At 35.8% G+C, this 26630-nt stretch overlaps 1 protein-coding gene and 3 long non-coding RNA genes across 5 annotated transcripts; 2 read left to right on the top strand and 2 right to left on the bottom strand.

Annotated features, from left to right (window-relative positions):
* Positions 1-523: 523 nt before the first annotated feature.
* Positions 524-14236, bottom strand: LOC116168829. The gene is made up of 5 exons (XR_004144853.1): positions 13933-14236; positions 13324-13465; positions 11436-11598; positions 977-1089; positions 524-923 (listed from the first exon to the last, which is right to left on the bottom strand). It is a non-coding gene; the product is annotated as an uncharacterized LOC116168829 (long non-coding RNA).
* Positions 1498-3405, top strand: LOC116168831. Its single transcript, XR_004144855.1, has 2 exons — positions 1498-2958; positions 3015-3405. It is a non-coding gene; the product is annotated as an uncharacterized LOC116168831 (long non-coding RNA).
* On the top strand, positions 6889-7703 carry LOC116168830. Its single transcript, XR_004144854.1, has 2 exons — positions 6889-7275; positions 7331-7703. It is a non-coding gene; the product is annotated as an uncharacterized LOC116168830 (long non-coding RNA).
* A 7541-nt stretch (positions 14237-21777) lies between the features above and the next one.
* Positions 21778-24314, bottom strand: LOC116168162 (apoptosis inhibitor 5). Of its 2 annotated transcripts, XM_031483837.1 has the most exons (8): positions 24093-24313; positions 23883-24044; positions 23508-23834; positions 23260-23460; positions 22723-22917; positions 22488-22677; positions 22143-22430; positions 21829-22095 (listed from the first exon to the last, which is right to left on the bottom strand). In XM_031483837.1, the coding sequence occupies exons 1-8, from the start codon at positions 24165-24167 to the stop codon at positions 22034-22036; spliced, it is 1500 nt and encodes a 499-aa protein (XP_031339697.1). In that variant the 5' UTR covers positions 24168-24313; the 3' UTR covers positions 21829-22033. The 2 variants fall into 2 exon arrangements, with proteins under 2 accessions (XP_031339696.1, XP_031339697.1); XM_031483836.1 differs by having other exon boundaries at positions 21778-22095; positions 22143-22677; positions 24093-24314.
* Between the last annotated feature and the right edge of the window lie 2316 nt (positions 24315-26630).

The following is a 26630-nucleotide window of genomic DNA, read 5'->3' as shown; positions in this document are numbered from 1 at the left end:
CAAGTATCAAGTATCAAGTATCAAGTATCAAGTATCAAGTATCAAGTATCAAGTATCAAGTATCAAGTATCAAGTATCAAGTATCAAGTATCAAGTATCAAGTATCAAGTATCAAGTATCAAGTATCAAGTATCAAGTATCAAGTATCAAGTAAGGAGAGATGCTTTTAAAAGATTTTAAGAGAAATTTAAAAAAAGTGATTCAAAAAAGTGATTCAAAAAAGTTAAGTGATTCAAAAAAGTTAAGTGATTCAAAAAAGTTAAGTGATTCAAAAAAGTGATTCAAAAAAGTTAAGTGAATCAAAAAAGTGATTCAAAAAAGTGATTCAAAAAATAATTCAAAAAAGTTTTTTGAATTCAAAAAATAATTCAAAAAATGATTCAAAAAAGTTTTTTGAATTCAAAAAATAATTCAAAAAATGATTCAAAAAAGTTTTTTGAATTCAAATAATAATTCACTTGATTTAAAAAGGAATGTTTCAAAAAAAACAAAAAAAATTTTAAACTTTTTATTGTTTTCAATAGTTACATTTGGGAAATTTTTAATCAAGTTTAAATATAGATTCTCTTTTTAATTAAAAAAATTCCGTTTGCTTTCACAGTTTTAATTGTTTTTTTGCTGGGTGAGGCTATGTCGTGTGATGAACTAATGCCAGCTGCCAGCAAAAGAGCAGTGAGGGCAGTACAATATTATTCTATTCTAGAGATTTTTTTGTATTACAAAATGTTCTTGTAACAGTGATAACAAAAAATAAATAACTTGATACGTATATTTTGTTCTCAATTGAAGCTACTAGTAGTGAAACACCATAGGCCCTTTGATTGACTACTAGTAGCTACCTTAGACCTCGATGAGGGATGGACCGGAATGATGATGGTGACAGCGCCGAATTCGAAGTGGTGATGGTGAATAGTACTCAATCCCTACAACAATAAGATTATCCAGTAAACCTGTAGACATGATTTCATTGTCCTACCTAAGAATGTTGGTCTTTGTTGACAACTGCAGAGGTGACTAGTTCCTTCGGTCTTCGCAACGGAAAAGTGTCGTCGTTAGCTAGCGATGGAGGTAGGTACTGCTTGAGACCGGCTGAAAAGTGAAGTCTGATTAAAAAAGATCTTTTGATGGGTAAGTATGTATCCCATAAGAACTGAGAAATTTGGCCTGTAGAGTCCATAATTTCAAACAGTTCCAAGATTGGGCTTCTAGAACAAAAGTTACAGTCCTTTGAATTTTCTTTCGAAATTGGTTTCTAGTCCATAACTTTTGATTGAGAAGTCTAATCGAAAAAGTACGAATTGTTTTGGATTCTACGCACCAAAATTAATAAGAAAAAGTTTCCCCGAGAAATTTTGGTGAAGCCGATTTTTGGTAAAAAAGGAAGGTTGTACACTGCCTTTTTTTGAGGCCCAAAAAAAATTGTCTCAGATCCACCCGGAAAAACAATTTTCTTATAGAATCAAGAATGTGGCCTGTAGAATCCATAATTTCAAACAGTTGCAAGATTGGGCTACTAGATCAAAATGGCCGGTTTTTCGGTAAATCTAGTATGACGAGTTGCCTATACACCAGGGTGCACAATCCTAACTCTCATAATAAAGCTTTTTTACATATTTTTAAAGTTCATATTGAAATTTTGAGGCCATTACCCATACGTATGACATTTCAATAAATTTAAACAGATGTAAATAAGTACTAGAGAGTTTTAATGATACGAAAATATGAAATTAGTATTCATTCTTTCCGCGCGTTAACAAATCAATTGTTGGGAACATGAAGCCATTGTAATTCAATAAACAATGATGAAACGATAATGCAGCATCCAATTATCAATGCTGAAGTTTATGTGTTTTGTAAATCTTTGATCTTGTACTGCCTAAATGTAGCAACACAAAGCAAAATTTCAAAAATAAATCGTTTCGACATCTAACGTTATTTCTCTGAACTGAATTGTAAATGTTACCAATAAATGCAGGGCGCTAACTTATCACCATCATAATGTGACATCATATTCGCATAGATGTCGCTACCGTATGACAGAAACCTGCAACTAACCTACTAGTAATAATATGATCGATTCAGCAAACTAATGTCAGATGTCAGACCGAAGTATATTTTAAATTTAAAAAAATCAAAATGCAATTTTGATACATTTAGACAGTATATGTACTTTATTTCTTAGTCTAAGGTATGTACAAGTAACAAATTTACAAAACACATAAACTTCAGCGTTTATAATTATTGCTGCATTACTTTTCATCATTGTTTATTCACAACAAACGATTAGTTAACGCGCGGAAAGAATGAATACTAAATTCATATTTTTGTTTCATACAACCACTTCGAGTTTCGAGTTTAATGAAATGCTGTACGTAAGGATAATAGCTTCAAAATTCTATTATATACTTTCAAAAATAGGTAAAAAGGCTCGTTTGGAAAGTACACCCTGGTGTGTAGGCAACTCGTCTAACCGCATGACGTAAAAGCGGCCATGTTTTTAGCCATTTTGTATGTATAGAACACGAAATCTAAAGGCGAAGGATCAGGAGAACATAAACCAACAAGGATAATTGTACATTTTTGGGAGTGGCTATGAAAATGCCGATAATGTCGTTTCCTATATTGACTGAGTAGTAAATTAACCTCAAAGGCAGAAACAGTTGTTTACTTTTTTCATCATTAAAGTGAACGTTTTTTTGTAATTCTTCCTGCTCCTACTATTTCAAAATATGAAAATGGAACTTCAATTGAAAGTTTCGTTCATGGAATCGACTCTCATGTTAGGTCTGGCTATTGGGTGAAATGCTCTGGCTTAGCTGATCCCAATGTAGGGGGGTTTGGGATGGTAAACTTGGTCTTGGCCTTGCTGTTGAAACAGTTACACAGTACTCATATAGACGTTAGCGTAATTAAGACCAATGGCCACTTTCAAAGTACATAACCAGATCGAAAGCCTCGGTAGGTAATTAAACTACAAATTATATATTTCTTTCCCGCTTACTGACACTTTTTAGGGTCACTTTTTGTATTGCAATTGAAGATAAAGTGATTCCAAGAAGAGAAGTTCCACAAGAAACTTGAGACAAATACCAACAGAAATATCTTTCGGGTTGTTTTAGAAAAGGAGACCCCTTCTGCCAAGAGAGTCAAGGGTTAAACTTCCTTACAAATCTGTGGCGGATATTCAGTAATTAGAAGGACATCCTATTTATCACAAGAAGCAAATGCACATTAGTAGATTTTGTAGTATCAATTTGTTAAACGATTTGTGTTTGTTTATCCGCAGTATAAGTTATGCATGCACGAATTCGCTTATGCTTTGTGGAGATGTATTGTTCTTAGATATAAATTTCATGTTTCCAAGAGGTTCGAATTTGGCAAATAAACAGATAATTAAATATTCAATGTTCGTAATGAGTTCTATTTTCAAAAAAAGGTTTAAAAATGGCCTGAATTCTTAATAAATGGTTACCAAGTTTGTTAAGAAATGCTGCACTGAAAAGAATGCATAAAGAGGCTTTTAAGGTTGCCGCATATTTGCCCGTTCCGGCGATGGTTTGCGCTAACGCACACATGAATCTTGACGGAACGGGATAATGTGCGCAGAGATGTTTAATTCAATGTCTTTCATGTTGAACGTTTTTTAACGTGACGAAATGGAACGGACAAGTGTGCGGCAATCTTTATGTGGTATACTTGATCTGTCAAAACCATTATTTCAGTTCAATTGAAACAACAAATGGTAGTCTATGTGTAGATCGTTAACGATTTACTTAATCAAATAGGGTATTGATGAATCGACAGTGGATGGCTCTGTACGATCAATCCTTTCGTATGAGTGGTAAGTTTTGAGCAATCCTACCGTCGCGATATCCTTTCAGATTGATCGTAATGATGGATCATTCTCTATACGGAGCCTATCATGAAGAAGTTTATCACCCAGTCGTAAACACATATCGAGTGCTGGAGACATAAAAGTTAATGAAGTACACAGCAACCAATTTTAAACGCTGAAGATTATTTGTTTTGTAAATTTGTTACTTGTACATACTGCCGAAATGTATCAAAATTATCTACATTCCCTCTGTTTTTTTGTGGTAGTTCCTAAAATGAAAAGAACTTATCCTTCTGACATCTAATGTTAGTTTGCTGAATCGATTACATTCCGACTAGTAAGTTAGCTGCAGTTTTCTGTCATACAGTAGCGACATCTATGCGAATACGATATAACATTATGGTCGCAATAATTCAGTGCCCTGCATTTAATGGTAACAACTACAATTCAGTTCAAGGAAATAACGTCAGATGTCGAAAGAAATATTTGTTGAAATTTTGCTTTTTGTTACTGCATTTATTTACAAAACACATAAACGTCAGCATTTATAATTGGATGGTGCATTAACGGTTCATCATTGTTTATTCAATTACAATGGTTTCACGTTCCCAACAATTGATTTGTTTACGCGCGGAAATAATGACTATTAATTTCATATTTGCCTTTCATAAAACCTCGCTAGTACTTATTTACATCATTCCAATTCCGTGCATACGGTTAATGGTCTCAAAATTCCAATATATACTTTAAAAATGCTATATTAGGAGGGTTAGGATTATGCCCCCTGGTGTATAGGCAACTCGTCATACTCGATGACTGAAAAACCGGCCATGTTTTTTGCCATTTTGTATATATAGAACATAAAATCTGAAGCCGGACGACCAGGAGAACATGAACTGAAGAAGGATTAATTTTCAATATTAGAGCGTTTATTATAATGCCGATAATATCGTTACCTATATTTTGTGGTAAAATTAACCTCAAATAGTTATTTACTTTTTTCATTATAAAAATGAACGTTTTTTTGTAATTCTTCTTGCTTTTACAAGTTCAAAATAAGAAAATGGAATTTCAATTGAAAGTTTCATTCATGGAATCGTCGCAAGTTCGGTTTGGCTTTTGGGTAAAATGGACTTATCGCTCTGGTTCTGCCGATCCGAAGACCCTGTGGTTCTTGATGGATGGGAAAGCATGCAAAGGAGAAAAGGGGGTTTGAAATGTAAAGCTAGGTCTGGACATTACTGTTGAAAGAGATATGCAGTGCTCATATACCTAGACGTTAGCATAATTAAGACTCACTTTACATTACCAGATCGAAAGCCTTGGTACGTAATTAAAATACGAGAAAATATAAATTATAATTTCTTTTACACCTACTAACACTTATTAGGGTAACTTTTGAAATGCAATAATGGTAAACTGAATCCAATACCAGAAGTTCCACAAGAAACTTGAGACAAGTACTAACGGAAGATTCTTTCGGGTAGCTTTAGAAAAGCGGACACATTCTGCCAAGGGAGACACGAAACTGGTTAAACTGCTTACACATCCATAACAGATATTCAGTGAGCAGAAGGACTTTCCATTCATCACAAGAAGCAAACAAACATTAGTCGATTTTGTAGTATCAGTTTGTTAAACGATTCCTGTTTGTTTATCCGTAGTATAAGTTACTCATGCATGAATTCGCTTATGCTTTTTTAGAGATGTATTTATTTCGTTATTATTCCAAAAGGTTCGAATTTGGCAAATAAACAGTCATCAATATTTGTAATGAGTTCTATTTCCAAAAAGTTTTAAAAATGGCCTCAATTCTTAGTAAATGGTTACCAAGTTTGTTAAGAAATGCTACACTGAAAACAATGCATACAGAGGCCCTTATAGGGTATGACTGATCTGTCAAAGCCATTATTTCTGACCAATTGAAACAACAAATCGATAGTGTACGTGAATAAGATGGTTAACGATTTACTTAATCAAATAGAACAGTGAATGGCTCTTTACAATCAATGATTCGTTGATGGTCTCAGTCTAACGTATAGAATTATTTGAGCACGTTAATGTTCATTTTCAAAGATGGTAACGATCGACCCTTTTGTGTCAGAGTGGTAAGTTTATCCTAAGAGATTGATCGTAAGGACGGATCATTCCTATGGGGCCTATCATGATGAAGTCGATCAGCCAGAGGTAAACACATACCAAGTGTCGGAGATAAATAAAGTTAATGGTGTACTGAAGTTTATGTGTTTTGTAAATTTGTTATTTTTACTTGTACATCTGAAATGATTTACATTCCCTCTGTGTTTTTATGGTTGTTCCTAAAATCATTGATAGTTATAAATTCAATGCTAAAATATAAAAGAACATATCCTTCTGACATCTAATGTTAGTTTGCTGAATCGATTATATTATTACTGGTAGGTTAGCTGCAGTTTTCTCTCATACAGTAGCGACATCTACACGAATACGAGGCCACATTATGATGGTAATAATTTAGTGCCCTGCATTTAATGGTAACCTTTACAATTCAGTTCAAGAAAATAACGTCAGATGTCGAGACGATGTATTTTTTTAAATTTTACTTAGTTATTACATTTAGGCAGTACAAGATAACAAATTTACAAAATACAAAATCTTCAACATTTATAATTGGTTACTGTATTAACATTTCGTTATTGTTTATTCGATTACAATGGTTTCACGTTCGCAACAATTGATTTTTTACGCGCGGAAAGAATGACTATTAATATCATATTTGCCTTTCATAAAACCTCTAAAGTACTTATTTACATCATTCCAATCCCGTACGTACGGTTAATAGTCTCAAAATTCCAATATATACTTTAAAAATGTATAAAAATGCTTTATTAGGAGCGTTAGGATTATGCCCCCTGGTGTATAGGCAACTCATCATACTCGATGACTGTAAAACCGGCCATGTTTTTTTGCCATTTTGTATATACAGAACATAAAATCTGAATCCGGACGACCAGGAGAATATCAACTAAAGAAGGAGTTATTTAGATAATTTAAGTGTTAATTTTAATGTCGATAATATCGTTTTCTATATTTTGTGGTAAAATTACCCTGAACTGAATAGTTATTTACTTTCTTCATTATTAAAATGAACCTTTTTTTTTTGTAATTCTTCTTGCTTTTACAAGTTCAAAATAAGAAAATGGAATTTCAATTGAAAGTTTCATTCATGGAATCGTCGCAAGTTCGGTCTGGCTTTTGGGTAAAATGGACTTATCGCTCTGGTTCTGCCGATCCGAAGACCCTGTGGTTCTTGATGGATGGGAAAGCATGCAAAGGAGAAAAGGGGGTTTGAAATGTAAAGCTAGGTCTGGACATTACTGTTGAAAGAGATATGCAGTGCTCATATACCTAGACGTTAGCATAATTAAGACTCACTTTACATTACCAGATCGAAAGCCTTGGTACGTAATTAAAATATAAATTATAATTTCTTTTACACCTACTAACACTTATTAGGGTAACTTTTGAAATGCAATAATGGTAAACTGAATCCAATACCAGAAGTTCCACAAGAAACTTGAGACAAGTACTAACGGAAGATTCTTTCGGGTAGCTTTAGAAAAGCGGACACATTCTGCCAAGGGAGACACTAAACTGGCTTACAAGTCCGTAACAGATATTCAGTGAGCAGAAGGACTTCCTATTCATCACAAAAAGCAAACGAACATTAGTCGATTTTGTAGTATCAGTTTGTTAAACGATTCCTGTTTGTTTATCCGTAGTATAAGTTACTCATGCATGAATTCGCTTATGCTTTTTTAGAGATGTATTTATTTCGTTATTATTCCAAAAGGTTCGAATTTGGCAAATAAACAGTCTGTGTAATTAAGTCATCAATGTTTGTTAATGAGTTCTATTTCCAAAAGTTTTAAAAATGGCTTCAATTCTTAGTAAATGGTTACCAAGTTTGTTAAGAAATGCTACACTGAAAACAATGCATAAAGAGGCCTGTGTATGTGAAGATCGTTAACGATTTACTTAATCAAATAGACAGTGAATGGCTCTTTACGATCAAAGATTCGTTGATGGTCTCAGTCTAACATATAGAATTATTTGAGCTCGTTAATGTTCAGTTTCAAACATGGTAACGATCGATCCTTTTGTGTCAGAGTGGTAAGTTTGGAGCAACCTACTGTCGAGCAGCCAGAGGTAAACACATACCAAGTGTCGGAGATAAATAAAGTTAATGATGTACTGAAGTTTATGTGTTTTGTAAATTTGTTACTTGTACATCTGTACTACATTCCCTCTGTTTTTTTAATGGTTGTTCCTAACATTTAAAAGAACATATCCTTCTGACATCTAATGTTAGTTTGCTGAATCGATTATATTCTGACTAGTAGGTTAGCTGCAGTTTTCTGTCATACAGTAGCGACATCTACACGAATACGAGGCCACATTATGATGGTAATAATTTAGTGCCCTGCATTTAATGGTAACCTTTACAATTCAGTTCAAGGAAATAACGTCAGATGTCGAGACGATGTATTTTTTTAAATTTTACTTAGTTATTACATTTAGGCAGTACAAGATAACAAATTTACAAAATACCTAAAGTGTTTATTCAATGAAAATACATAATCTTCAACATTTATAATTGGTTGCTGTATTAACATTTCGTTATTGTTTATTCAATTACAATGGTTTTTACGTTCGTAACAATTGATTTGTTTACGCTCGGAAAGAATGACTATTAATTTCATATTTGCCTTTCATAAAACCTCTAAAGTACTTATTTACATCATTCCAATCCCGTACGTACGGTTAATAATCTCAAAATTCCAATATATACTTTAAAAATGTATAAAAATGCTTTATTAGGAGCGTTAGGATTGTGCCCCCTGGTGTATAGGCAACTCGTCATACTCGAAGACTGAAAAACCGACCATTTTTTTTTGCCATTTTGTATATACAGAACATAAAATCTGAATCCGGACGACCAGGAGAATATGAACTAAAAAAAGAGTTATTTCGCTAATTCAAGTGTTAATTTTAAATGTCGATAATATCGTTCCCTATATTTTGTGGTAAAATTACCCTCGAATAGTTATTTACTTTCTTCATTATTAAAATGAACGTTTTTTTGTAATTCGTCTTGCTTTTACAAGTTCAAAATAAGAAAATGGAATTTCAATTGAAAGTTTCATTCATGGAATCGTCGCAAGTTCAGTCTGGCTTTTGGGTAAAATGGAACTTATCGCTCTGGTTCTGCCGATCCGAAGACCCTGTGGTTCTTGATGGATGAGAAAGCATGCAAAGGAGAAAAGGGGGTTTGAAAGGTAAAGCTAGGTCTGGACATTACTGTTGAAAGAGATATGCAGTGCTCATATAGACGTTAGCATAATTAAGACTCACTTTACATTACCAGATCGAAAGCCTTGGTACGTAATTAAATATAAATTATAATTTCTTTTGCACTTACTGACACTTATTAGGGTAACCTTCAAAATGCAATTAATGATAAACTGAGTCCAATACCAGAAGTTCCACAAGAAACTTGAGACAAGTACTAACGGAAGATTCTTTCAGGTAGTTTTGGAAAAGCGGTCACATTCTGCCAAGGGAGACAAGAAACTGGTTAAACTGCTTACAAGTCCGTAACAGATATTCAGTGAGCAGAAGGACTTCCCATTCATCATAAGAAGCAAACGAATATTAGTCGATTTTGTAGTATCAGTTTGTTAAACGATTCCTGTTTGTTTATCCATAGTATAAGTTACGTATGTATGAATTCGCTTATGCTTGTTTAGAGATGTATTTATTTCATTATTATTCCAAAAGGTTTGAATTTGGCAAATAAACAGTCTGTGTAATTAAGTCATCAATATTTGTAATGAGTTCTATTTCCAAAAGTTTTAAAAATGGCTTCAATTCTTAGTAAATGGTTACCAAGTTTGTTAAGAAATGCTACACTGAAAACAATGCATAAAGACCCCTGTGTATGTGAAGATCGTTAACGATTTACTTAATCAAATAGGACAGTGGATGGCTCTTTACGATCAATGATTCGTTGATGGTCTCAGTCTAACGTATAAAATTATTTGAGCATGTTAATGTTCGTTTTCAAAGATGGTAACGATCGATCCTTTTGTGTCAGAGTGGTAAGTTTTGAGCAATCTACTGTCACGATATCCTAAGAGATTGATCGTAACGACGGATCATTCCTATGGGGCCTATCATGATGAAGTCGATCATCCAGAGGTGAACACATACCAAGTGTCGGAGACAAATAAAGTTAATGGTATACTGAAGTTTATATGTTTTGTAAATTTGTTACTTGTACATCTGTACTACATTCCCTCTGTTTTTTTATGGTTGTTCCTAACATTTAAAAGAACATATCCTTCTGACATCTAATGTTAGTTTGCTGAATCGATTATATTCTGACTAGTAGGTTAGCTGCAGTTTTCTGTCATACAGTAGCGACATCTACACGAATACGAGGCCACATTATGATGGTAATAATTTAGTGCCCTGCATTTAATGGTAACCTTTACAATTCAGTTCAAGGAAATAACGTCAGATGTCGAGACGATGTATTTTTTAAATTTTACTTAGTTATTACATTTAGGCAGTACAAGATAACAAATTTACAAAATACATAATCTTCAACATTTATAATTGGTTGCTGTATTAACATTTCGTCATTGTTTATTCAATTACAATGGTTTTTACGTTCGTAACCATTGAATAAGATATTATTCAATGTTCGTAACAATTGATTTGTTTACGCTCGGAAAGAATTACTATTAATTTCATATTTGACTTTCATAAAACCTCTAAAGTACTTATTTACATCATTCCAATCTCGTACGTACGGTTAATGGTCTCAAAATTCTAATAATAAAAATAAATAAAATAGGATCGTGCCCCCTGGTGTATAGGCAACTCGTCATACTCGATGACTGAAAAACCGGCCATGTGTTTTGCCATTTTGTATAGAACTAAAAATCGGAAGACGGCCGACCAGGGGAGAACATGAACTGAGGAAGGATATATTTTCATTAATCAGGTGTTTATTATTTAGCCGATAATATCGTTGCGGACGTGCTTCATCTGGCTGTTCTAGTGACATGCTAAAAACTCTTTTAAGTATGATTCACACAAAAGTGCCTTTAGATAAGGCCTACACGAAGTTAAGGATTGGAGGTATTAAAGAAGCGTCTTTTAAGACATTTTGAGCGACGGACCACCCACAATCTACATTGTTTTGAATGTCAAAAAATACGGCTCAATAACACGATCCCCATCATGTTACATCTATGCACCAATTTGAAACCATTTTATTGTTTAATTACTATTAGGTACTTAGCACGGCCCGGTCAATTTAATTTTTTTAAAAATAGTAGGCCTCTTTTTCTATTTAAGCTCTTAACAATGACTCAATCGCTCCGTCAAAAAGGTTTTAGCAGGAGAGAAATATATTAAAAGTATACACTTCCTCCTCCAAAACTAAGGTTTCTCTGTCCGAACGTATTTGCAAAAAGTAAACCTGGGTGAAAACTCCTCGATGCACCACCTAATCTATTGCATTAATTATTATCATAAAGTCAAAACTCACTCTTTTCCCGTGAAGTATCGACATCTCGGGCAGCATCGCGTTGGTAATCGAAGAAATGAATCCATAAACATTCCATCAGGAGCAATGGAAGTTGAAATATTTGTCGCACCCGGATATTCTGTTCCAAAGTGGTGTTGGACAAAGCATCTTTTCATCTTTTTATCTGCATCAAGAAGAAAATAGGTGAAAAGCGGAAAGCGGAAAAATTGTTTGAGGTAGGGATCCAATCTTGAACATTCAGGTAGTTCAGGTCAGAATCTATAAGAAAAAGTCATTTTCTGATCGACCTAAAATTTGTTGACTTTCAGTGCGAACAAATTACCTATGTCGTATAGAATCCAAAAGGTTATGAATTTTCAAGATTGGACGATTACATCAAAAGTGATTGACAAAGGAACCGATTTCCACCTATTTAATTAGAGGTCCAATCATGACAATTGACAATTTTGATCATTTTCTTCTATCGAAAAATTACTGATCCGAATACGAACGGGAAAAAACTTTTCTTTATAGATTTTGAACTGTCGAATAAAATGTGCAGGTTCGAACGAAAACTTTATAAACTTTGTATCGGTGCACTGCAAAAGTTACAACCCCCCATCAATGATTGCGATGATTGTAAGTGCAGATTTACTAAAAATTACGTTTCAGTTTAAAACGAGAATGAAATTTACTTTTTTATTATACCTGAATCACAATCTCCGTTTTAAACACTCAAATGCGTGCGAAAAAGGGCCTTTAAAACACACGTGCTTTAAAGTTGCTAAGTAACGATACTTCAAGTATGACTTTTGAAACTGTCATCTGGATGAAATAAAAAATCCTCTTAGGTCGCTTTCTGTAAATGCAGAACATTTCTTTGGCTTTTGTACCTATCCTTTCGTTGAAGCTTTCACAAACGCGCGTAATTTAGGGTATGCTTCCAAATCTGTTCCACTTTTTAATCGCAGCATTGCTTTAAAGTTTTGAATGAATGCACCAAAATATAGAAGATTTAAATACCTTTGACATTTCCTTCATATATGCCAGCATTATGGATGCATTTAAGACTGTATTCGTAAGTAACTTCCTATTCATCCATGGAAACAACTTTTCATATTCTTTATAATAGGCTTTACTGGAGTTGGATTTTACACCCACCAACGTTTGTTTAGATTTTACAACAATCGATTTAATGGGCGGTGTATTATCTTTTTCAACGGAAATCGTTTAATTCACAAAGACGATGATTTTTATAAGCAAACGTCAAGTGACATTTCCATGGCAATCGTGAAATTACGAACACCCAGCCCACTTAATTAGACATGTATTCGAGTATAACGTCAATATGACTTCATTGTATTTTCTATTTTTAGATTATACTGCAGGTATAATAAAAAATACTATAGGTAAGATACACGTGTATAATTAGTCTTTAAAGCACTTGCAACGTTAAAGGCACTCCGCTCGCGTCGTGCCCTTAAACTCGTTGCGCGTGCTTTAAAGACTTGATTATACACTTGTATCTTAATATACTATTAGAGGGGTTGCATATAGATCAATTAAACATAATCGATCAAAGAAACCAAAATTTTCTCTCTATAACCAAAATATTTATTTAGAAAGCGTAAATTCAAAAATAATATGAAAATAATTTTCTCATAGGTTACTAGGTCAGTCAAACAAGACATGCAATATCGGAAAAATGAAGCGAATGTGATTTTTTGATATGTTGTTAGCCAAAGACTTGAAGAGGATAAAATTTCCTACAATTGGTTGTAGAAAATGTATTCACCTTTTATTTATGCATAGAGCTGTATAAAGAATGAGAAACTTCTCAAAGTCTGGAGTTTCTCAAACTTTAGTGCCTGATAATTTACATTTTATTTGTAATTTGTAGGTTACTCACAAGAAATAGTGACGAAGATCTTGCAGGCCAATACCTCAAACTCCATCTTTTCCGGAAAGTTTCATCTACAATATGCATGGAACGCGAAGTGGGAACGTGGCTTCACCTGGCTGCTCTAGTAGCGGCTCCAACGAGTGACATGCTAAAATGTTAAACTGTTAGGTATGCTTTCACTCATTGGCTTTTAGATATTGATTGGACGGTATGAAAACAAGTTAATTTAAGGAGCACTTTGAGGGTTGGACCACCCACAACCTACATTGCATACTGAACTTAAAAAAATACGGCTTTATAACACGATCCACATCTTACCCCTAAGCCCAAATTTGAAACCAATTTATTGTTTAATTAATATTAGGTATTCGATGAAATTTATTGACCACGGTCCGAAAGTTAATTTTTGTTTTTAATAATGACAATGACGCAATCACCTCGTCACAGAGATTTTAGCAGGAGATGAAAATGTTAAAAGTACACTTCCTCCTCCAAAACTAAGGTTTACGTGTCTGAGCGTATTTGCAAAAACTAAACCTGGGAGAAAACTTCTCGATGCGCCACCTAATCTCTGGCATTACATTAATTAGGTATTATCATAAAGTCAAAACTCACTCTTTTCCCGTGAAGTACATCGCGTTGGTAATCGACGAATTGAATCCATAAAAATTCCATCAGAAGCAATGGAAGTGGAAACATTTGAAGCACTCAGGTATTCCGTTCCAAAGTGGTGTTGGACAACCCCCTCTTCCGCCATTCTCTTCCAAAATCATGGTTTACGTATAGGAGCAGTTTGTCATTAATTTATTTGCAAGAAGAGAATAGGTGAAAACTTCTCGATGTGCCATCCACGTTGGACATTTTGACGTCATACGTGCGGAGCACACACACACACACACACAACCGCTATTACTGGCGATTCATTCGCAAATGATTTACATTGAAGACTAAATAAAATTGTAACTGCGATTTAGATAAAACAGAAACAGATGCATGTTAGTTGACCACATGCCTACGTAATACTTATGTAAAGAGTGACGCACCTGAAACAATTCGCTCCCAATAAATCGGCAACTGAAAGAAATATACAGTGATTTTGATTTGTTTTTGGGCAGAAAAACCGCTGTCTAAAAAAGTAAAAGACTACAACCTTTGATGTAGTGGTTCCATCTGTAAAAAGATGGTTTTGGATTCTACAGGTAACAATCTATACGAAAAAGTCATTTTCCAGTCGATTCAAAATTTGTCGATTCAAAGGGCTGTAACTTTTGATGTAGAATCCCAATCTGTTAGCAGTTATGGATTCTACATGCTAAAATCTATAAGAAAATGTTTTTTCTCTTCTATCGAAAAATTACTGGTCCGAACATCTGCAGGCTCGAACGAAAATTGTAGAAACTTTGTAACGGGCTCTTCGTTTCAAAGAAACTGAATTTTATTTATGTTAATTTTAAACGGCGTTCAATTAATTGTATTGATGTCTATTGATATTTATATTTCATTATGAAGCTGTACACGTATAAAATTTAAAATCAAAAGCGACCACCTGTTACTAATGAATGATACAGAAGGTAATTTAATCCCTATATATAGTAACAGTATTGAATGTCTGTAATTTTCTGAAATATCACTGAAATAGCACAAGATTAATCATCGCCTTTGCAAAATAGTGAGGATTGAGAAAAACTCTAGAAAACAATTGAATCTAAATTTTAAAAATAAACACATTTTTGTTATACCAGATATTATTTTTTATAAGCATTGTGCGATAATAGTAATTAACAATGGTAATGTTTATTTATAGAAAACGAATGACGGACTGCATGGCCTAATGGCGTGTGAACTAAACTACAAGCTCGATTCTTAGTCTTTTGCGCTAAACTAATGAAATTGGGCACCTGATGGTTATCTGCGACTAAAGACATACCCCTTTTACCTTGAAGTATTTGATGGCAACGAAAGAGCGATTAAAATTTCAAACGTTGGCGCAACAAAATGTTAAAATATGGTTTGGTATTAGAAATATATACAGGGTGATTCCTATAGTACCTGCCACCGTTTGGGAGCGTGTAGGTGGTGCGTAGGGGAGTATTTTGATATAGGACACTTGGGGTCGGAAATCTAAAATAAGGGTGCCAGAGCCAAATTTACCTTCTGGAATTTCGCGCCTGTAGGTAGGCAACCCAACCGGCCGGCGGTGCACACGGAGCGATCTCAGGCGGCGATGTGTGGCTGACACTTGATCAGAATTTTGTTTAAACCCACGAAATCCCGTCTGCAACGACGCGTATCAAGTGAATAAACACTATGGCACGTTTTACTAACACGGAATACGCGGACATGCACTTCATGTACGGATTGGCAAATGGTAACGCACGAGCTGCACGACGAGCGTACGCTGAGCGGTATCCAAACCGTCAGTTACCCTGCAGACAGGTCTTTCAAGAAGTTCACTTCCGACTGTGCGAGACAGGGCAATTGCAGGTAAGCTGACGGAGGCTTAACTTTACACACAGATTCGTGATGCACATCGATACTTGGGTCATTTAAGCACCATTTCGAAAAGTTTGTTTGTTTACACCGACCTCCTCCTATTTCGCAGCCCACTAGCGCCCGTGATCGCGATCGCCCGTTGGTAAATGCCTTAGAGGAGGATGTGTTGGAACGTTTCGAGGCAAACCCGCGTACTAGCACTCGACTTGTAGCAGATCAGGTGGGTTGTAGTCAACACACAGTGTGGAACATCGCCAACAACAACAACTTACACCCCTATAAGTTTAAGAAAGTGCAAGAGTTACGGCCGGGTGACCATGAAAGGAGGCTGGAATTCTGCAACTTAGTCGTCCAGGAGGAAGAAGCTAATCCGAACTTTCTGAGGAGCGTGCTAGTTACTGACGAGAAAGGATTCTCAAGAGAGGGGACCTTCAATCCTCGTAACAGCCACTACTGGGCGGAGCACAATCCTCATGAAACGTTTACGCGAGGATACCAGGACAAGTTTTCTTTAAACGTTTGGGCTGGCATCCTGGGGGACAACCTACTGGGGCCTTACATCCTCCCTCCGCGTCTAAATGCCCATAATTACCTGATTTTCCTGCGCGAGGTGCTACCAGAACTTTTAATGGATGTTCCAGTGAACTTGTACTGGGACCACTGGTTCCAGCACGATGGGTGCCCTGCTCACTACGGGCGGCAGGTGAGGGAACACTTGGACCAAACCTATCCGGACAGATGGATCGGCCGTGGAGGTGCGGTGGAGTGGCCTGCCCGCTCGCCCGACATCACCCCATTAGATTTTTACTTGTGGGGTGTGATGGAAGCGCACGTCTACGAGACTCCCGTCGAATCCGAAGAGGACTTAATTGCGCGCGTCGTCATGGCCGGAGAGGCTGTTCGCCAGGACATAGGAGTCTTCACGCGAGTTCGAGGGGAGTGGTTGGCTAGATGTAGGAAGTGCATTGAGAACAACGGTGGCCACGTTGAACACTTGTAAACGTTATTGCTTTTGACTGTCGTTTTCCCTCCTTCCCTCCCATGTCGCTTCCTCGCGCTAACTCGCTCTGCATCGCTCCGCGCGAAACGTCGGTCGGTTGGGTTGCCTACATACAGGCGTGAAATTCCAGAAGATAAATTTGGTTCTGCCGCCCTTATTTTGGATTTCCGACCCCAAGTGTCCTATATGAAAAGACTTCCCCTAGGCACCCCCTATACGCTCCCAAACGGTGGCAGGTACTATAGGAATCACCCTGTATAGTTTACAAATATAGGTAGTTATATGAACATTTCTAACGATAGCATATTACTATATCATGTATAAAATTATTAACTCAAAAAGTTTAGGCAAATACAAGATATACAATAGAAGTAGGTAAAAGAGATAGAAATATCGCAAAGGTGATCACTGGTGCAAATCCTGCTACACCTACATTTATGGATGGATCTGGAAAACAAAAAAAAATGCTCAGATTTCTAACAGATTTCATACATAATGCAACGTGTCGATTGAAAATTTAGCTGTACCAATAACAGAATTCCATCTCGAGAAAATGTTTGTTTTTAATATTTCGTTAGTGTGAATATACTAGAAAAATAACTCACCGATCTTGTTCATCCCCAGGCACATTTCTGGTAATATAAATTCTTCAGACGCACCCTTGATCAAAACTGCAAAAAATACATATTTTGCATTCATTGTGGTTGAGATACTTCGCCTAAGGTAAACAGAGAAGCACAACCAACACGTTAGATTAAAGTGTCGTTGATCTAATTTCAATAACTGAGAACAACGAATATTTCTGGGTACAAAATTACGCGTATCCTGGGCGGACATGGCTACGATTAGAACCGCCTCCCCTACCAGCGTCCTAAGGTTCATCTCACGTGTAGGATGGCTTGAGTGACGTTGAGGGGTCGGGCGACCCTAGTCAGGGAGGTAGTACAAATAAGGACCCGAATTTGAGGCCTAAGTACGCGTGGACCCTGTTCACCCTCCTATCGTAATCCAGTCATTGGGATTGCACTAATTGTTAAGTAAACTCCTGACTTGACTTTTCGACTAATTTTAATAAGCATTGCAATACTCTATTATCTTTGGTCATAGTATATAACATTTAGGAAATGCTGTCTAACGTGTCGTTATTTTGAACCCGACGCAAAAAGTGTATAAGACTTTTTTGCAGATCTCATCAAGATATACCTTTTTTGTAATACAGTTTTCACTTTGATGTGTTTGGAGAAAAATGTAATTTAGAAAAATAAAATAAATACCTACTTTGACTTTTCAATTTAAACCTTCTCAAAAACTAGAAAACTCTGTAATGACTTTTGGTGTAGTTTTTTAAATCACTGTGTATATGAAAAAAATTTTTTCAAACCACATACACACCCACACTTCAAGTTAAAAATCACTTTTTTGGAGTTTGTGGCAGAGCTGGGATGATTACTCAAAAAAAGTAAATCGAATTGTGATTACAATTACTTGTCATAAAAGTATTTAATTACAGTACCTAATTGATTACTTTAGAAAATTTGAATTCAATATTACTAATTACAATTGTGATTGATTACAAAGGTAATTACATTAAAGATTTTAAAAATAAATTCTCGTTTCGAGACGTGACACAAATTGATGTTATAAGTCATCTTTACAAAATTAAAACTAAAGCTGTGGGACTAGACGGTGTTAGCTTAAAAATGATAATCCTATGTAGTCCCGTAATATTACCTCATATCACTTTCATAATAAACTTTTGCTTAAAGAATAACGTTTTTCCCAAGGTCTGGAAAAGTGCCAAGGTAATACCCCTGCCTAAAGTCAACCGACCACAATCATATACTGACCTTCGGCCAATAAGTATTCTGCCTTGTACTATCAAAAGTCTTGGAGAAAATTATGGCGGAGCAAATAAAACATCACCTGAAACATTTTGATATTCTATTAGATTCGGGGAACCTTTCGCTATTAGTTTTGTTGGATTTCTCCAAGGCTTTTGATACTTTCAACCACTAAATTTTACTCGGCATTTTAAGCTACGTGGGCCTTGATGATGAATCTTGTACCTTATTGGAAAATTTTTTGACGGGTAGATCGCACCGTGTAAGTCTAAACGGTCTAACTTCTAATGCGGCGACACTAACCTCTGGAGTACCACAAGGTTCAATACTGGGACCATTGCTTTTCATTATTTATACGTGCAATTTTGGTAAGTCACTCAAGCATACTATGTTCCATCAGTACGCAGATGATACTCAGCTGCAATATAATTTTAGTTCAGGTGATGCAGTTAATGCAAATATGCGTATAAATGAGGATGTTGAACGATTAGTTAAGACCTCCGAAGAGCATGGTTTGCGTATAAATCCTTTGAAGTCATCAACCATTCTTTTTGGAAGAACTAAAGCCAGAAACACTGTGGCTAATGACATTAAAATAACTGTGAAAGATGTTACACTTTCACATGTGTCAAAAATTTAGGTCTGCATATTGATGTAGATCTAAGATTTAGAACCCATGTAGCCCATATTGTTCAAAGAGCTTTCAGCAATCTAAAGATCATATATAATAATAGGCACATATTTAATAAAAGGATAAAAATAATGTTGTGTGAGGCTTTAGTTCTTTCACAATTTAGCTACTGTGATGTTATATACGGAGCTTGTATAGATAGTGTAGATATTCGGCGTATACAGAGAATACAAAACTCGTGTATGCGTTTAATTTTCGGAATTCGAAAGTACGAACATATATCTCACAAGCTAGAGGCATTGGGTTGGTTAAATATGGCAAATAGACGAAAGTTTCACTCATCTGTACTATTTCACAAAATAGTTGTAAGTAAAGAACCTGCATATCTATTTGACAAGATCCAATTTTGTACAAATTCAAGATATACCTCTCTAATAAAGCCTCCTTTTCACAGAAGTGCATTGTTTGAGAGATGTTTTTCCTATAACATTGCCAAGCTCTATAACGATTTACCTGGTGTCTTAAAAAATATGGCTATCAACATCTTACAAAAAAACCTATACACTTTCCTGCTAAAATGTCAAAGTTCCTCGTAGCGTGTGATGAAGTCGTTATTTATTTCTTATCTAATACTTCACTTCTTTACTTCTACTATTACTCTTCCACTTACTTATTTACTTGTTATTTCCCTTTGTCGTTCTTCTTACATAAGATTAATAAGAATCCCAAATTGTTTCAAATCTTCTTCATAATACGTTTTATAAGTTTATTTATATACCTAATGGCATAGTGTAAGAATAGAATAGTGAAACAACCTTACGGAAAAAAAAGGTAACCGATTTGGACATCGAGATTTTTTAGTTCTGGACGCGACAATCTGAAAGGGGGGCGCAGAAGTCGTGGATTTTAAAAGTAACCGATGTTACAAACTCTTAACAATAAATTGCCACTTGATGCTACGCTAGAATAGATGGCGCGTTCTGCAAAGCGAATTTACAGAAGGAATATTATACCTACTTTTATCTCATTTTTATGCGTAAGAAAAATAAAGAGGTAAATTAATCCATGCAAACATCCCGACAATAATGCTCCTTTGTTATTACATTCTCGAGTACGTCAACTGAGTCATCACATTCTACAGACCTCGTTTAAATAACCTACCTTAATATTTCAAATGTTAGGTACCTACTTAAAATCGCATACGCTCTCATATAAGTACTTAGTAAAACTACGTTTAAAAGTTCACTGGCCACAAATTCGTATTGAACGTTTAGAAGTAAGCAATTAATAATTTATAGTATATAGCATAGGTACTAGCATAGACCATGGTCTATGGTACTAGGTAGTCACGTTGTGGGAAATTCGCGGAATACAGAATGTAATTTAGGTACCTACTCATTATTAGTGAAACAATAATACAGAATTTTTCTGAAGACGTGTTGAACGCACGCAAAAAAAATTCATTCGTGTGTTATTTAATTTACAATGTGCGAACAATTTAATAGCTGTAAGCTCATCTGAACTTGACAATTTTATTTCGAGTTATGGATCTGGATGCCTCCCACAAAGTTCAAACAAAACCTTAGAACGAGTTTTTTTGAGGAGGGTCTTCTTTAGGCGGTTCCAGGGCGGTTCTCTTTGTGCCAAAGGTGAACTTCTTCTGAATATCATCACTAATCCTACATTCTTATTACTTAATCATTAAATTAGCTCCCCCAAAAATTAATACAAAAAACCCTAAATAGACTTTATCTCTAAAATAATTAGGGAAGCCAATAATCGCATGTTATGAATTTTACATTGAAATCCCTATGATGCGTTACGCAAGTCACCACCCTGTACAGTGTGTGACGTAACTGGTTAATATCATGAATCTTCTTTGGACACCGGTACAGATTTAAAATAATTTTAAGTCCTGATTTAATTAAAACTGCTATATCTGCATTCAGTTCTTGAAATACATCTAAGTCTCGACACAGATGTGATAATTACCCAAATCATAGAAATTTCAATAACTTTTTTGTTTTTTGATCAATAGACTTAAACTTTATTATAGGTAACTTTTGATTCTCCATAAAAAAAGTCTCTTGAGTTTTTTTGATATGTTTTACGAAATATTTAATAAATTCGAAAAAATCAAGATGGCGGTCATTTTTTTCCAAGTTCCACCAATGCGACAAAGTGCGATTTTTGTGGGGTTAATAAGGACCCTATTGGATACTCATTTCCGCAGAGATCACTTTGTTACTAATTTTTTCTACCTTAACCACCTATTTTGACTAGCCTATGGACAGAACAATAAAATCGAGAAAGGAACCAATGACACCCCGTTTTCCAGATATTAGTATTTGAAGTTTTCACCTTATTAACGCGTGTAGTTCTTCCTCCCTCCACCACCTTTTTATTAATATCTTTTTTGTATTTTTGGAGAAATGTGGGTGAATAGTAAATCCCAGACAAAACAAAAAATTCACAAAAATAATAAGCTTCTGCTATTTGCTTTATGGGCTCTATTAAAACTGTACTAACAAGACCCCTTGACAATCCATGGTGTAAGTATTTGATCAGCTACACTTTATTAGGTAACATAATTTACTAAACATAATCATCCAACACTTTACTCTATACAATTGTTTTTTTTTTGTTCTAAACAAGCCATACAAAAGATCAGTTAAATTTTTTTTGGGACACGTGATATAAAACCAATTAAACAAAGATTTGTAATTAGCAAAACAAGACCAACTTAAAAATCTACTTCCGCCAACTTCTGGGGTTCCCACGTCCCCGAGCACCTCTACCCCGACCTCGGTTACCTGCACCAGACAGTATTAAAAACACAAATATCAAACTATTAACTTACTGAAAGTACTGCTAAACTTTCCACTCGGAGGAGTGTACAACGGAACGCCATCACCCCGCGACTGTTTATTCTGTGTAGCAGATCCGTTACTCTCGAATGTGATGGGAGTGTGCCGTTTCCCACTGGGCGAAATCTTCTCAGGGGTCGTTTTGGCAGCAGTGGCGATTTCCTCGGATTTGAAAGACAGCTTAATCACGCATTGATACTTGGGGGGTTGATAGAAGAGATCCCTGATCAGTGTGGTAATATTACTAAGAAGCTTGGGGGCGACGGTTTTCGTTTTTTTGTCTTCATCCGTCAACGGTTTATCATTAACATCTAAATTATTCAAAGCCTTACTACAACCTTGCACTCCTCGCGAAAAATACGTAAGTCTCGACCGAAATTCTTTCAATACTTGAGGATCGTGGGTGAGGAAATCGGGGCATTGTCTGGCTAACCTGTGAAATGCGTACAGTAAACATTCGACGAGTGAGAACTCTAAAATTGGCATCGTTAGGTTTGTGGTGTCCTCTGGGGGTGGTGGCATATAATCCTAAATCAGCGACGGTTAGGATAAATTTGAAAATCACGCTCTCACCTTTAGTTTTTGATATATTTGAACAACGTAAAGTGACGGATTATCCAACTGGCCGCAGTAAGTACTCAGTTCGGCTAATTGTCGTAAAATCGCCAACTGTAACAGGTCTCCCTTTTCCAATTTTCCAATTTCGTCGAACTTCGGTAAAACCTTGTCACACAGGTACGTTACGAACTTGGTCGATTCAACTTTAGCCTAAATTTTCGGTTAGTCTATGTCAAAGCTTAAGGTAAAAAATAGAATAGCGAAACGTTACGTAGAAAAAAGGAAACTGAATCGGACATAAAGGCCCTTTAGTTCTCTTAAAAAATATGATTCTTCCGAGTATCAAAATCTCGATAGGACTAAGCAATTTAATTTAAATTTAAAAAAGATTTAAATGATTACAAAGACACAAGAATTTCAAAAAATTTAAAAGGGTGGCTTAGAAAGAATTGAAGCACCAAGAGAATTCAATTGTTTGCATTTTTTTTCTATATGGCCACCCCACTATTCCATTTTTTACACTACGGTCAAAGTGGTCACAGATCTCCTTACCGAAAAGTAGGGGGTAACCATTTTAATACACGTTAAAAGCTTATCGACCTGAGCATTTTGCACGGTCGGATGAAACTCTTTGTGCAATTCCGCTTTTTCCACGGCCATGTTCACCAACTCCTGTTGACCGGTGAACGACTGACTTATACGGGTGGACTTCAATAAGTCAATCAATTCGACGTACTCCTGTCCTGAAATGTCCTGGAAAGGGTTGAAGTTGATCGAGCACGAACGAGAAATTTACATACCACTAATGAATTCTTGACTTCTGTGATCATTACGTCTTCAACTTCTGGCGTAATAATTGACTTATCCATTCCTTTGACTTTAGTTAGTAGGAATTTGAGACATTTGTCGCGTACCTCGTTGTCACGTTCGTTAATCTGCTTGAACAGATTTTTGATGACTGATTTAGCGTCCAAGTGCAGCAATTCCGTAAGTGAGGTGCAAACAATGTGGTGCTCGGCTGCATCCTCGAGTTGTAAGAGCTGCGCTAGTATATCAGACACTTTGCCGGTGTAGCTTTTATTATCCTTGCAAAGTGAGGGTAGAACCTTCACGCCACCAATTTGTATCTACAACAAGTAATCGGTAAACCTGCAAACGTAGTCTTACAGTCATACAAGTGGGTCTATATCTTCGCAAATATCAAAAATTGCTTCTAGTGCCTGCTCTTGCAATGTGGGAAAGTATTTAAAGAAGCTTGCAATCATTTGTGTAGCCAGCTTCTTTTCTCTTTCGGTCCCTTTCGTACTTTCAATTGCTTCCAGGTACTCGCGAGTATGCTATAATGCAATTAAAAGAAAAGCACCAACATACAGTGTGCAACATACCTCGCCAATTTTATCCTTAGCGGCCGATAATGCCATATAATGTTCATATAACGTATCGAAAGAGACGCCTACCATTGTAAATTATTGCTTTTAATAATTCCGCATGCAAGAATCTCTCCAAATCTCCAAATTGGCGCCTTTATACACAAACGGTAATTTACAAACACGTAAAACTGTTAAACAAGCTAAAAAATTAATGTGGTAGTTGGTAGTGTGTTAGTAACTTCAGCGTTGCCAACATTATAAACCGATGATTCTGGTAGTGGCTCACATATCGCTTATAATAGAAGGTGGTTTTATACAGGGTGATTTAGAAGTATTGGTCTGAATTAGTAACTAATTTTTTTCTGTTATAACTGTAAATTAAGAAACCAGTGCCGCCGTTTTCTGTATGTAATTTGCCTTTTATTACTTTTGAACAAATTTCACACCTAACAGGGCACTGAAAGACGTATCAAACGTGACTGTGCCCAGTGTAAATTTATAATTTGTTGTAAAACTAAAGCAGTATTTGATCTTGAATCAGTACTGACTTCAAAAATCTTTTGTAATGCAGAAAATTCAAGCGTTCATCACTTCTAAACAATCACCCAGTACTTGGCCTGCCTTACCATCTTTTCTGTAGACAATCGGGTTTATTCAAAAGTTTGCAATCAATAACCGGATTACGAAATTGTTTGAAAATTTTCAATATTGAATAGTTTAACAACTGATTTTTCTGATTGCTACAAAATAACTTGTTTGAATAATTATACTATACGATGAACTAATCCACTTCTCGCAGCAGAAAAAAGAATTTACATTATTTAATCGATATATCTTTAAATCTGAAGGCCCGGAACAACAAATTTCCGGCATAGCCTTCCGATTTTGTAAAATTTTTTTTTGCTACTCAAGAGTTTGTCCCATAAACACTAGCCTGTTTGCAACTAATTTAGACAATAATTGAAGTAACACGGCGATCGAAAGATACTTTTCCGCTGTTTAACGGTGCAATTTGTTTTCTTTTCCCAATACAAATTTTTTACGGTTAATCCTTGAGGAATCTCTGAAGTGTGTAAACTCCTTTGAAATTTTTTAATCCGAACTTTTTTGGGCACAGCATTTAACCTACTACACCCAACTTTCGGACAAATCGGCTACGTTAACTTAGACAACATCAGCAAAATCGCTTATGAAAACTTCTTAAAATCCTTCAGAAATTATCTCAACAATTTTAAAAGGTGTTCTGAACACTGTCTAAAAATCTTTGCAGAATCTTCGAAATTCAGTAAGAATTTGAAAAATATACCTACCAAAGGATACCTGTCCATAAAGATCTCTGAAGGGCCCTTGAATTGGAAACTGAACTTATTTGACATACTCTTTCACGGGCTCTACGTGTTGAGATGTAATAAATTTAAAAAAAAAACGTGCAGCCTTCTACGAGATTCTAGTGCAGACATTTCAAACCCTCAGACGGATGTGCGAGCGGAATTATACAGTCTACCGAATGTTAGAGAACATCTTGGTCGTAGTTGTTAGAATATCTGAAAAATCACGCATAATTCTAAAAGTTATTTCAGAGAACATCCCTAAAAAAATACCAAATTGTTGAAACTCCAATTAAAAGTACCTACTTACCTATGTTTGGTGGCAAATATTTGTTGTCTGCTTCTAAAGTTAGTCCTACGTCGGTGATTTATTTCTCTCTCTGGGACATACTGTAATTAAATCTTAATCTTGTCCAAAATGTAGCAAAAAAATTCCGAGACACTTAAATGAAAGATCAACCCTGATTTCATACTTACCAAAAATACTTGCCGAGTACTTTGTTCATTTGGGGGTTCAAAATTGATTTCGATTTCGTATCATTTCAATGTCACTTTCCTTTGAGGTACCTACAGCAAAACAAAACATACTATTCTTATTAACAAAATTGAACACATTCATAGTTCATATTTTAATTTCAATTGTTTTTGCGGTACAAAAAAACTGTACCTTTTGGTTCGAATCATATTTGAACTACCCTCCGTCATGTGACAACCATTCCATTCAGTTTGTCGGCGACTAGGTTTCTCCTACTGCGATTATCAAATTGGTTCCTTGAGTTTCAGTCTTGAGTCTGCTTTAGGAATTGTAGCCTCCATTGTTGGGCCAAGTGACCAGTCAAGTTCGGGATCAGTAGTTACGAACAACTGGACTCCTCCAGTCCAGTTCCTTATTATCGGGGTCCTTTGACAAGTCTTTTAAGGCTTCCAAAACTGAGTAGAGGCCAGATTAGGAAGAAAGTCTCCATGGGGCACTGAACGGTGAACTATCACCTGCACATTGGGTTTGTGGAGGAGCCCACGTGCAGGTTCTGTGGTGAAGCAGATGAAACTATCGAGCATGTGATCTATCACTGTGACATCTAAATCAGAGACAGACATCAGCTCCTTGGCGACAGTTTTCTGGAACCGGGGAGGATGATGCAGCTTAGACTTAACAGGGTCTCAACCTTTATAGAAAGAAACGCCCGGTATGTACTTTAAAGGTGCACCTGTCGATTCTATCTGT

The sequence above is a fragment of the Photinus pyralis genome, unplaced genomic scaffold (genome assembly GCF_008802855.1).
Source record: "Photinus pyralis isolate 1611_PpyrPB1 unplaced genomic scaffold, Ppyr1.3 Ppyr1.4_LG4, whole genome shotgun sequence".
Lineage (NCBI taxonomy): Eukaryota > Metazoa > Arthropoda > Insecta > Coleoptera > Lampyridae > Photinus > Photinus pyralis.
The sequence above is the reverse complement of the archived record's forward strand: the minus strand, read 5'-3'. Positions and strand labels throughout refer to the sequence as shown.